Source organism: Mesocricetus auratus, unplaced genomic scaffold, assembly GCF_017639785.1.
Source record: "Mesocricetus auratus isolate SY011 unplaced genomic scaffold, BCM_Maur_2.0 Super-Scaffold_100007, whole genome shotgun sequence".
Taxonomy (NCBI): domain Eukaryota; kingdom Metazoa; phylum Chordata; class Mammalia; order Rodentia; family Cricetidae; genus Mesocricetus; species Mesocricetus auratus.
Genome location: NW_024429191.1, coordinates 81,339,062 through 81,351,764, shown reverse-complemented (window position 1 = coordinate 81,351,764; position 12,703 = coordinate 81,339,062). Strand labels below are relative to the sequence as shown.

The window sequence follows — 12,703 nt, the reverse complement described above, 5'->3', positions numbered from 1 at the left end:
ACCAAGCTGTCAGAGGCAGGCAGATCTCTGTGAGTTAGGAGTCAGCTAGTCCACATAGTGAGTTCCAGGCCAGCCACAGCAACATAGTGAGACCCTGTCTAAAGAAAAGCCCTACTTCCCGTCACACTGCACCATGCTGGCTTGGGGGTGGAACTGTAGCGTTCACTTTGGTGTCTTTGGTTTAGTGTTCCCCGATTCACTGGTCCCATGTCTACTGGCATCAGTGGGAAGGACCGGCTTCATTTTGTCGCATCTATGGCTTGTTTAGTTTTCTTTGGAAAATCCTGTTGTGTGTGTGTGTTGCATACTCGTTTACATAGACAAATAAGTGGATTCTGCTCATTTCATTCAAGCTTCCTCCAGTCTCCTCATTAGTCTTTTTCTGTGCACTGCAACACATCTTTCTCTCGGTAACCAGGGCCGCAAGCTTCTCATCATCGGGACCACCAGCCGCAAAGATGTCCTTCAGGAAATGGAGATGCTGAATGCCTTCAGCACCACCATCCACGTGCCCAACATTGCCACAGGAGAGCAGCTGCTGGAAGCTTTGGAGGTAAAGATGAGTCGCTGTTAGAAACTGTTTATCAGAAAGGAATTGAGGCCTGAGATAATGCCGAAGGGTCCTCAGCCATAGCAACTGGCATTTAGTGGCACATCAGGCTAGAATGTGGGACTCTGGGATGTTACCTCAATGCTTTTCAGAAGCTAGAGGAAGACGAGAACGCAAAGGAAAGCAGATAAACTTCTCACTCCTGAGTGTGGGCCACTCTCCCACACTCAGGAGAGAGGGTTAGTCACTCTCATCCTGGAATATGATACTTGTGGATCACATGACAGGGACAGGATGGGTACAGCGTGGGGAGTCAGTACTTTTTCTTCACCATGGCTGGCAGCACATTTCTTTGCAGTTAATAAACCAGAACAATGATTAAAGCCTTTGAAACTACAAAAAAGTTACCCAATCTTCTCAACTTTATAACGTAGAAATGTTTCCTTAATTTTGGAAGCCTTTAATTTCAAAACTGAATCTTTCAGTAAGCATTAGTTAATATTAATGTACACAAATGACCAGATGAGATCTGTTGGAAAATATGATGTAAGTTGTTTGGTGGAGGAGAATCAGGAAGGCTTCTTAAGGTTCCCCACAGAGCACCTAGGAGTGGCTGTATGCTCCCAGCAGAGCAGAAGTCTATATGACAAGTATTTCTGGGTCACTTGTTTGAGCAGCCTTTTATAGCTGGGATGGGTAAGAGAAAAAAGTTAGTCTATTTTGACACATACAGATTGTTCCTAGGAAGGAATGCCAACACATTTAACTTGAATTTATTATGGATTGGAGCTGTTTTCCCCCAGCAAATATGTCTCTAAGTTTACTGGAAAACTCTAGAAAAACAGCTCAAGATATGTCTCTTCTAGACAAGGTCATCTCAATGACAGGGAAGCTAAGGCAGAAGAATTTCCACGAGTTTGAGGAGAGCCTGGGCTAGGGAATAAGACCTTGCTCTTGTGTGGTCAGCTCATCCCAGTCAGGCAGCTCCTCCCACTGTGCACTTAAGGGGGATGTGTTGGTGTGAGTTTGAGGAGAGCCTGGGCTAGGGAATAAGACCTTGCTCTTGTGTGGTCAGCTCATCCCAGTCAGGCAGCTCCTCCCACTGTGCACTTAAGGGGGATGTGTTGGTGTGAGTACTGTAAGGTGTCTTTATTGTTGTTTATTGCTTCTGTAGCTTCTGGGCAACTTCAAAGATAAGGAACGCACCATAATTGCTCAGCAAGTCAAAGGGAAGAAGGTCTGGATTGGAATCAAGAAGTTACTAATGTTGATTGAGATGTCCCTGCAGGTAAGGCGACTCCTTCTCTGTGTGAGTCACAGGGATCATGGCGGCACACCAGGAGGGCCTTCCTTCCTCCCCCAAGGCCCAGGGACACTGGTACCACCCTTAATCTTCAGAAACAGATGAGAAGAGCACAGTGGGACTTTTATTCTTAACGTAGAGACTTATTAAGTCTAAAAATTAGAAAGGACTCCAAAGAGCAATCTAGAAAATATGAGTGTCACGTCCACAGGTTGTCAGTGAATTAGCCTAGGTCACACACTCTCTACTGTGGCACTCTACATCAGGGTTGGTCAGTGACTGCACAGACAATGAGTGAATGAATGGGTATGTGAATGAATGAATGAGTGATCCATCCCCAGACTTGAGTGAATAAGTTGGAGTTATCCTAAGCATTGGGCATCACTGGGCAGCCTTGTCCTTCCCAGTGTGGGCAGCAGGGGTTTCTCGCTTCGTGTTTATAGCTGAAGGAAGCTCTACGGCTAATAGATAAGAAATATGGAGAGAATTGTTTTAATTCTCTCTGATAAACTTAATTTAAAATTAAATTTTTGTGGTTTTCAGAAACCAAAAGTTTCCCAAGCTTCCATCATTAAGTCGATTTATGTGTTTTGCATTATGGGCACTAAATTAGAGCCGTAGACTGAGCACTGTGCTCAGGCTTACTCCTGGTAAAGGCGTACATACAGGTGCATTGGCTCTGTCCCTGAAAAAAGATAAATCTGTCAGAAAGTCAGCTCTACCCTTCTCTTTTCAGTTTCAGGACAATCTTTTAAAATAATTGCATGGAAGAAACTATGCGAGTTTTTCTCTCCCCCCCCCTCCTCTCCCTTTGATGCCTGCAGCTCAGTGATCAAGTTAATGCCTCTTATATGTGTGGGGTAGAAAGCGAGAGTGGGGCGTTTGGCCTAATCTTCAGCGGCTGACACTTTTTAGGCCTGGAGTTTGAACCCCTTAATGTCAAATGGATTCCGTGCAGCTGAGTGACTTCTCTTTAGAGCCGCCTCAGGAGCCGAGCCCGGGTGGAGAGGCGTGTACTTCAGCAGAATGGAAGAAGTCATGCTCGCTGTGCTCGCTGTACCCGATTTTGTTAAAACTTGCTCGGTGCTGAGGATCTGCTCTGACTGGATGTCACCTGAGGGAATAAAGTCATTTATCTAGATTACTTTTTTCCTCCCTTTCTCTTGACTTTTAATTCCATAGCTACAGGCAAGTCAGTAAGTCGTTCCTCACACATATTAAATATAGTTAATGGGCGAAGACCTGCTTGTACTGACTACAGCGAGCTCCAGCCAGTTCCATTTTTTTAGAAAGAACTTTGACAATTGATTCATGTGTAATTCTAGTCCCAAAGAGCGAAAATGGTTCTTTTGTTAGCTGTTCACACTTTTTCCTGGTTCTTTGTAGTCTGACCCCATAACTTTGATACATTTGAAACTTCTGTGTTTCGCTAGGGACAGAAGAGAGGATCTTTTTTCACAAAGTGGTTGGAGGGGAATTTGATGGCGCAGTTGTGCACAGCAGAGCATCCATAGCTGCTCCTAGAGGGCAGGGAGTTCCCTCTAGGGAACAGACTTGTGCCTACAACATGCTTTAAAAGTGAGGTGTTTCTTACAATAGAATTTTACACTAAGGAATTAGAGATGCTCCTTTGTAATGATCACCTTCCAGATCACCTCACGTCTCCGTCAGGCCAATAAGAATACCGTACACCTTAACTAAGTGGAGTAAATTGGATACAAAAAACGCCAACTGAGAGAGAGAATTGGGAATAATGACTTGAACTGAGCTCCGGGATCAAAACCCACCACCTTGCCTTTGGTCTGTGACACATTGGCAGCCAGGTGTCCCAAGAGCCCAACAGCACCTTCTTCTGCTCTCTTAGGTGTGACAGCATCTCCACCAATACCAAAGGGGTCCTGCAACTAAGAAAGCCAGGTCACTGAGTATGTGAAAGTCATAACTGTATTTTGGTCACTTAATCAGCCTCAATTTGGTTTCTTCAAGTTCTGTCTTCCTCCTTTAGTAAGATGTATGAATTAGATACGATTTGAACTCCCATGGGTCATAGCACCCTGAATGCATCCAGACATGTCTAGACCCCCACCACGAGAGACCGTAGGCCAGTTTGTGCTGATGCCTTGCTGGTAGGCTTTTCCTCCTCACACCAAAACAGCGGAGGGAGCACTTGACCGAGGTGCCCATGAATGACCATATTGCGAAGTCCCACTGGCTTCTAAATGGCATAATCTACTTGGTTATGCTTCAAAACATTGGCCAGGGAGCAGTGACGCATTTCTGAGTGCCACTGAAAGCATGCGACCAAGCCTCGCCTGGTGGGAAAGAAGCGCATTTTTGTGAAAAGTGCCATCAATACATCTTTGTTTCTTCTGATGATTTTAGATGGACCCTGAGTATCGGGTGAGGAAATTCTTGGCCCTCTTGAGAGAAGAAGGCGCGTAAGTACATGCCACGACCAGGAGCATCCGCTGCAGGTCCCCATCTGCGAGGTCCCAGGGCTTCCCCTGAGGACTGACTCAGTGCAGTACGTGAAGCTGATGGTTTCTTGCCTATGCTACCTTGTTTACAAGGATTAGCATCTTCTGTGTTGTAGGATTAAGGACCGAGGGAGGAAGTGGGCTGTTCTGTCTGCCCGCTCTCCTTGTCCTGCTTCTCAAAGCTTCCCTGTCACAGCACAGGGAAGACTCAATGGTACACATTTATTGGTACCTGCTTTCAAAATGCATGGAGCCCTGACCGTTTTCTTTCAGAGAGTGCCCATCAAATAGCAAGTGCATGGTGGAAAATGTAGAGAAAGCACAAAGCTTTTAGTGACTTCTTGGTGGATTTTTTTTTTGTTGTTGTTGTTGTTCAGAGCTCATGGTTTTGTGTTTTGGGATTTCTTTTGCAGTAGCCCCCTGGACTTTGATTGAAAGTGGACTGTTTGTAAGCAGTGACCAAGGGAAGTGACCAAGGTGATGATGGCCTGGGGTCATCACTCATCGCCCTCAAGACCCCAGACTAAGGCAACACTCCCACCCTCTCCACGGCTGCTCTGCATGACTCGTGCAGTAAACTCCCTCGTGTTTTTGAGACATCCCAGTGTTCCCTGGAGGTGTAGACTTGCTTTAGACTGCTCTGCTCACCCTCCCACGCTCGCTAAGATGATCCCTGCTTACGTGGGAGACATGCTGCACCTGTGCACACTGCTCCCGCCACGCCCACCCCCAGAAAACACTTGGCCTAGCAGAAGGTAGGCTTCCACATGCGACCAAGAGCAAAGGCAGAAGTTCCAGGGGACTCCCTTAGCGCCCTCCGTGCTAACCGCTGTGTGTCTGGTTAAAAGGTTCTCCCACACAATGGGTTATTATCTTTGCCTAGAGAAGCAGGCTATGAATATCTAAGATGCTGTCCTCAATCATATTCAGAGATATTTCCAAGTTGCAATCAGGAGAGCTTTCCTAATCGGAAGTCTGATCATTCCTGTGGTGGCTGTGATATGCCCTGAGTGTAATTAATTTGCTCTGTGGTAAGAGATATGCTAATCATTACCACTTGGTAGATGCTGTTAAAACCTTATGAAAGATACATATGGAAAGCTGTACATCCCTAAACAGAAAAAAATATTACAGTAATTTACAAGCCTCTCAGCTCTAATTAGTGTCCAATTCTAAGTGGGTCAGCTCCTTGGGATGACGTCAGAGGTTTATTAGTGCCATATTCTTCCTTTTCCTCAGCTGAATGGCTTATAATTTACTCTCCCTCTATCTCAAACAATCTGTGATGTCTAAAGCACATTAGTAAAACACTATTACCCAGCAAAACAAGCCACCTCCTAGTCCCCTCTCTCAGTCCTTGAGTGTCCATTCCGGTGTATTCAGTTCTTCCAAAACAGGAGGGACTCACCCAGCCCTTTGGAGGGTGATTTGTCCAATCAGTGGTTAGAAGAAATTTAATTAGGTCGTCATGCGTAGTGATGAGTCTTAGGGAGCATGCCCCTCTCCCCACTGCTGCTGAAAACACGAAGACAGTGATCAGGAGTCAGCCAGGCTTCGTGCCACAGGGGCGCCTGGGTACGACTCTGACACTGTCCCCACAGTAGAAGGCAAATCATCTCCTAATCTTGCTGTATGTATACTTTGTTTTGGGTTTTCATCCCTGGCTTATTTTGTGGCTTTAAGAGTGGATTGTGTTGTGAAGCTGTGATGCTGTGGCCAGTACTGTGGTCCCTGTCAATCACCATGGTCCCTGTTGTCTGTGGTCCTGACTTGCTCCTCCCAACAATGCCGTGTATGGACTAACTTATGTTTCTTGTTCAATGAAGTTAATGTCTTGTGTTTTTGTCCAAAATTATATTGAAAAAGATAAATATTATATTGTGTAATGCAAATTGAAGGAATGCAATAAAGAGTAAATATACTTGAAATGTTGTATAGACAAGTAATTTATACCAAACAGCACTGATCACTGATTGGACTATGAAGAAGGGGGGCTCAGAGGAGAAGCCCCTCCTTGTTTTGTTACAACTAGGACAGGAGATGGATAGTTTTTAAGGAGCCTGGAGAGATGGCTTAGCAGTTAAGAGCACTTACTATTCCGGAGGACCCAGTTCAATTCCCAGAATCCACATGGCAGCTCACAACTGTCTATAACTCACACATGTAGTACCCAGATATATGCATGTAAGCAGAGCACATAAAATAAGTTTTAGGCCAGACTGGTGGTGCACGCCTTTAATCCCAGCATTTGGGAGGCAGAGGCAGGCGGATCTCTGTGAGTTTGAGGCCAGCCTGGTCTACATAGTTCTGGGATAGCCAGGGATCTGTAGAGCAGTGGTTCTCAACCTATGGGTTTTGACCTCTTTGGGGTTAAATGACCCTTTTACAGGGTAACCTAGATCTTTGAAAACACAGATGTTTATATTAAAATTCATAACTAGCAAAATTGCAGTGATGAAGTAGCAACAAAAACAATTGTATGGTTGGGGTCACCACAGCATGAACTGAACTAAAGGGTCAAAGCTAAGCATTAGGAAGGTTGAGAAGCACTGCCGTAGAGAGATCCTGCTTCAAAAGAAAAAGAAGGAAAGAAAGAAAGAAAATATTACAAAGAAAGAGTTCCTTCACATATGCAAATATACAGGAATTTTCATACTTGTGTTTGACATATGCAAATATACAGGAATTTTCATACTTGTGTTTGATACTTATTTTACTTAAAAATCTGAGCTCTGAGGCTGTGAACTCGGTTAGTAGAAAGTGGAGGGAAGCTACGCTCAGTGGCGCGGACGGCTCCTCCTCTGAAATGTGCCACCAGGAAGACGCCTGGACCCTGATGTCTTTCCATGGCTCTCTTTGTTGTCCTTCACTTTCTGCATTTCTCAGACATCAGCTGCCCAGCCCCAGTCCTTAGCACAGGTAAGCCCAGAAAAGAGAAGAGGCTAGCTCCAGCAAATCTGGGGACAGCAGTTGCCCCACCGCAGCTCCAGGAGGAGGCCCCAGGTCTCCTTATCTCCAATCCAGAGCGTAGCCACTCTGATGAACCATTCCTACATAGTTTTTCATCCTGGTATTAAAAAGTCCTAAGTTGTCCAAAGAGATTATCTTATCCTTACTAAATGTCTTCGTTTAGGGTGCTTCTCCCCCCCCCAATGTAATATTTGTAGTTAGTATCCAAAATGTGTTTTAAGATTGTCTTTATTGTAGCCTAAAAATTACAGTGAGCAACCTCTAAGTTTGAACCATATATCACGGAATTATGGAGGAGATTCAATTATGTCTAATAATCGAACTCTCATCAACAGACCTGCGGAAGCAGAGTCAGCTGTAAATAGCCACCTGACCAAACACACAAGGCGAGGGCAGGATTTCAGTTTGCTCGCCTGATAGCTGGGCCACCCTCTTCAAACAAGTGACTCGACGAGGTTTGTGAAGAGTTCAAAAATTCGTGTAAACTTTGGAAGTTAGTGCAAAATGAAAGCCACGGGCAACTACTGAGGTTGAGTCCCAGTGACAGCCCAGGAGGGTGTGAGCACGATGACGCCATGGCATCAAGATACATCGATAACACCTGTGATAGCAGGAGACCCAAGGAGGTGAGAATGGGATTAGCGAGGAGGATGGGGTGTGGTGGTGCACACCTAAAATCCCAGTACTCAAGAGGCAGAGCCTGGAGGATCAGCACAAGTTTGAGGCCAGCCTGGTCTATGTAATTCCAGGATAGCCAGTACTGCAGAGTGAGGCTACGTCCACTCTGAAATTGCAATGGCATGTATTTATGATTCTCCAGCACAGTCCATTGTTTGGGGATTAATTAGTGCTGAGATAATTGTTTGCCTCCCAAATTCTGTTAAGCCAGGCATGGCAGTGGAATACTGTTCTTTATCCTGAACTAACTTCCTGAGTGTAGACCCGCCATTTATGCTACATGCTCAGTAACACATGAGACAACCGTCAGATCCACCTAGAACAACCACACCCCATTTGCCTGGCTTTTCCTGGCTTTCTCCTAGCTCCTCTCCCTGTATTTATGCGTCATCCACGAACACAACAGTCTGTCTTCAGAATAATGTGGCTTTGAAGAAAACCTCACCATATTGTCTGTCCCCTTTTATTTTCTTAATATTTTTGAAACTATTTTTTTAAAGACAGGGTCTCACTATGTAGCACTGGCTAGCCTAGAACACAGAGACCCACCCATCTCTGCCTCCTAGGTGCTTAAAGACATACACCACCATGTACAACTTCACACACTTCCATTTCCCAGTGTTGCTAACTAATGTTCAAACACAGCTATAAACCGAATTCTCTTTAATAGAATGAATGACCATAGGATGCATAGAGACCATTTCAACATTCAGCAATCTTGTAAAATTTTAAAAAATAAAACCCAAAATACTGGGAGAGAAGAGTATTTACTTCATGGAAAAGTGAAATAAAAAAATAGCCAGTTGAGCTGGGCATTGGTGGCGCACGCCTTTAATCCCAGCACTTGGGAGGCAGAGGCAGGTGGATCTCTGTGAGTTCGAGGCCAGCCTGGTCTACAAGAGCTAGTTCCAGGACAGCCTCCAAAGCCATAGAGAAACCCTGTCTCGAAAAACCAAAAAAAAAAAAAAAAAAATAGCCAGTTGTCCTGCCTCTACCCTCAAGGTGCTTCACACAAGTGGGACAAGATTTCTAGGGCAAACGGTGCTTGTGTGGCCATTTCCAACTGAGGGGTGAGGCAAGGGACCTGGTACTGACAGTCCATCAAAAATAGATGGCTTCATTTTCTGATGATGCGATGCGAATAACAGGTATTTCCAATGTGGTAGACCAGGAGAAAGCAAGGAAGGAAGCAAGGAAGGGAGGGAGGGAGGGAAGGGGAGGGGAGGGGAGGAGAAGAAAGGAAAGGAAAGGAAAGGAAGAAAAACTCTTTAGATATCCTCTGAATTATTGTGCCAGGAACACTGACAGCCCAGGACCATATATCATAATAACTGCACGCCTTTAATCCCAGCACTTGGGAGACAGAGGTAAGTGGATTTCTGTGAGTTCAAGGCCAGCCTGGTCTACAGAGTGAGTTCTACAGCCAAGGCTATACATAGAAACCTTGTCTTGAAAAACAACAACAAAGATGACAGGGTGAGGGCCTCAGGTGACTCTTCCTGAAACTCCAGCCCATGGAGAGTGTCCTTTCCCAGAGTTCCCAGCAAGTCTTTTGTCCAAACCAACCTACAACTCCAATGTCGATTGGCCCAGAGCTAGGGCAGGACACACCATCTTGCCATCCTACTTACCTCTTCCACAGTTCAGCTGTTGCAGAGCTGGCAGGGGAACAGCCATTTCTGATCCAGCTTCGTTTTCAGTAGAGCAATTCCTCATTCCCCACCAGAGTTGGGAACGTGGTGAAGAGGGGAGTAAGACAATGGCTGGCCCTATGACCCACTGACCTGGGCCAAATCTTGTAGAAATATTTGAGACCTCAACATACATGTTGAAAATATTCAAGACTGAACGGATTACTGACCAGATTTGTTCTTCCCAAATTGGAAATTCCTTGTTTGATGCTGACTTAGTATCAAGCAATCCTTTAAGTCTCATGTCACACCTGCTGTCTGTGACATCTCATCTTGCTTAGAGAGCAAAGGAAATGATCTTAGTTTGGCCACGACCTTCAGATACCCTTGAGCTAAAGATGAATCTGGAGACTCCACACACTGTAGTATATCTGTTTGAGGTTTACCTTTTCTTTAATGACTTAATGGAAAAAAACTGCATGATGAAATAGATTTTCTCCAAATATATATATATTTATATAATATATAATCTTAGTTAACTCAAAGGTATATACATTGTATAATAAATAATATTTATAAAAAGAGACTTTTTGAATATAAAATCAAAAAGATCAACAACTTCTACAACTTTTTACAAAACTTTGGATACAGCAGGTTGGTAGGAAATTCCCATTGGATACTATTACCTGACTATGGCAAGGATAATTACAATGCACTCATGTACTATTATTAAATAATTACTTGTCAGCTACTTGAATACGCCCCAGAAACATGACTTTATCACTTTTAATATAGAATACAGAGATATGAAAGACTTGTAAATTTTTGTATCTGTTCTGCTGAAGTGTCGTCATATGAGCAAGCTTTATCCAGTTGACTTGATTTCAGACTTCGGGAAGGAGAGATGGGAGGGGACATTTGGGGTTCCAGGAAGGAGTGGGAGGTGTGCCTTGAGCAGTGCTCATGGTCACAGGGTGGACAGTGCAGGCAAGGGCTTACTTGGGCCTGCTTGTCAAGCCAACTGCACAACAGGAAAGAGTTAGCAGACCCCAGACAGAAGGGGTAAGGACAAACCCTTGTTCTGCTCCATTCCTGTCCTGTCTCCTCTTTCTGATCTTAAGAGAGTTGCTGGACTGATCCATGCTGCCACTGCCTCACCCCAGGCAGGGCCATCGAGCATCATAACTGAGCTGGGAGCCGCTTGATTCACCTGCTTGCCTCTCTCCAGCATCGAACCCAGACCCTTGGGAACTGAGATAGGCTACCTCACTGGCAGGAGGGGGACGGGCCCAGGTAGGGATCTCTTGCCTTTTGGGTTATTCAAGCCAAAAGGAGAAAAGGACTCACAAGGGAGCCGGGAATCTTCACCCTCCCCACCTGCCAGCTGAAAATTTGGAACTGCAAGATTGTTGTTCCCTCACTGGTGGCATTAGTTAACTAAGGTGTCCAGCTGTTCTCCCTAGTGTCTGCTGGTGAGCGGGGCTGAGAATGATGAGCAGTCTCCTCTTTCTGTAGGTAGTACATGAAGCTGACAGAGACTTGCCTCCACATCTAACCTATATACAAGGTCCACCATGAAAAGCATATGCAGTAGCGGTGAAAGCGCAGGACAGAAAAACACGTTGAGATCTGACTATCTCTATTGCAGAGCAGGGCTATCAAAAAAAATGAGCCTAAGAGGAACTCAGCTATTTTGGCTTCCCAGGTGGCCCAGAATTCCGTTCTTCAAAACTCAAGATCCTGCTCCAACAACAGCCCAGGGCCTCCCCGCCACTGCATCCCTGCTATACTATGGCTTTTCTCAGAATGGGAAAGTGTGTCCAATTTGAATGGGAGTAGATGGACGAAAGGGGACTGCAGGGCTCTGTCCTATTTCACAACTCCCACCTCAGAGGCATCTTGGAATGTCACGAGTGGAGGCAGCTTGGAGACAGAATCTTGCTATGCTCTTATCTTTCCCACCAGGCCAAGAGCTCGCATTAGCCCAGCCTGTTCTGTTGCAGTAGAATTTTTTTTCATTTTTATTTTCTTTAACATGTGCAAAGGTAAGCCTCAGGTCTGTCCCCAGCAGACCCTGGAAAACCAAAACAGAAAGCCCCTCTGTAAAGCCATACACCATCCAGAGCAGGGTGAGAAACGTTAGATGAGAAAGGAGGGGCCTCCCGTCCGAGGCCGGCTGGGTCCAGGGCGTTTATCACATGCAGCTGGCAAACAGTCCATGCTCCTTGCCGGCCAGTGCCGAAGACTGGCCCAGATCTAGATCCTGCTTCCCATGGGACTTCGATGAATGGATCCAGCCGCACAATCTACCCCTTCCCAGTGGCCTTTGGGAAATAAACAGGAAGAATCAGAGATCTAATAACTGCTGTCGACATCACCCCCTGGGATGCAAAGATCACAGGCTGCTGACACTGCTAACTCTGCCCCCTCCTAACCTAACCTCAGAGCCTGCTGTGGAAGGACATGCCATCCGCAGGAACAGTAGAGCCTGCATCCACAAAACTCAAACCTCCTTCCAGCTCAGGAAGCCCGCTGTAAGTAACGACTGTCCTATGTAGACATGAAGAAACCGGGTCGTCTAAGGAACCAGTCAGTCCCCAGAAGGATTCGTACCACCAGACATATGCTATGTGTTTCTGCCCCCGGCACCAGCAGCTTGCTGCGAATTGTCCAAAAGAAAGGGAATCTATGTAACTAATTATGATGAATCCCTTCCCACTACTGAGAATGTTAATTCCCTCTGTTCAGTCCTATCCCGTGGAATTTGAGGTACCAAGGCCACCTCCTAGGCACCCCCAGCTCCCCTCAGCTGCAGAAGTGGCAGAGATGAACCAGACAGAGAAAGATGGCCTGGCTATGCTCAAGGTTCCACAAAAGACTAGTGACAGACCCATGATGTATGGCCAGTCAGATGAGGTGACTGGGCCCATAGCTTTTCCAACATAGGGATAAGAAGCACAAACTTGATGCTTGTAACTATCAGCATTCAGGTACCAAGCCAGGGGCTGACTGGAGACAGTGGACAACACTCAAGCAGTGAAGAAAGTGTCTTCCCCACTTAGGATGGACAAGGGTGCTGTCACTGTGCTTATGG

General features: G+C 45.6%; 2 protein-coding genes across 2 annotated transcripts in view; one reads left to right on the top strand and one right to left on the bottom strand.

The window, feature by feature from the left end:
* Positions 1 to 6,258, top strand: part of Nsf (N-ethylmaleimide sensitive factor, vesicle fusing ATPase) — a 134,959-nt gene extending 128,701 nt beyond the window's left edge. Inside the window, exons 18-21 of the mRNA XM_005070056.3 lie at positions 419 to 553; positions 1,725 to 1,838; positions 4,236 to 4,291; positions 4,744 to 6,258. Of these exons, the coding sequence (XP_005070113.1) occupies positions 419 to 553; positions 1,725 to 1,838; positions 4,236 to 4,291; positions 4,744 to 4,765 (327 nt within the window). The 3' untranslated portion in view covers positions 4,766 to 6,258. The remainder of the gene's footprint in view (positions 1 to 418; positions 554 to 1,724; positions 1,839 to 4,235; positions 4,292 to 4,743) is intronic.
* Positions 6,259 to 10,037: 3,779 nt separating this feature from the next.
* The window catches only part of Wnt3 (Wnt family member 3), a 43,474-nt gene continuing 40,808 nt past the window's right edge, over positions 10,038 to 12,703 (bottom strand). Inside the window, exon 5 of the mRNA XM_013113259.3 lies at positions 10,038 to 11,933. The gene's annotated coding sequence lies outside the window, so the exon portion shown is untranslated. The remainder of the gene's footprint in view (positions 11,934 to 12,703) is intronic.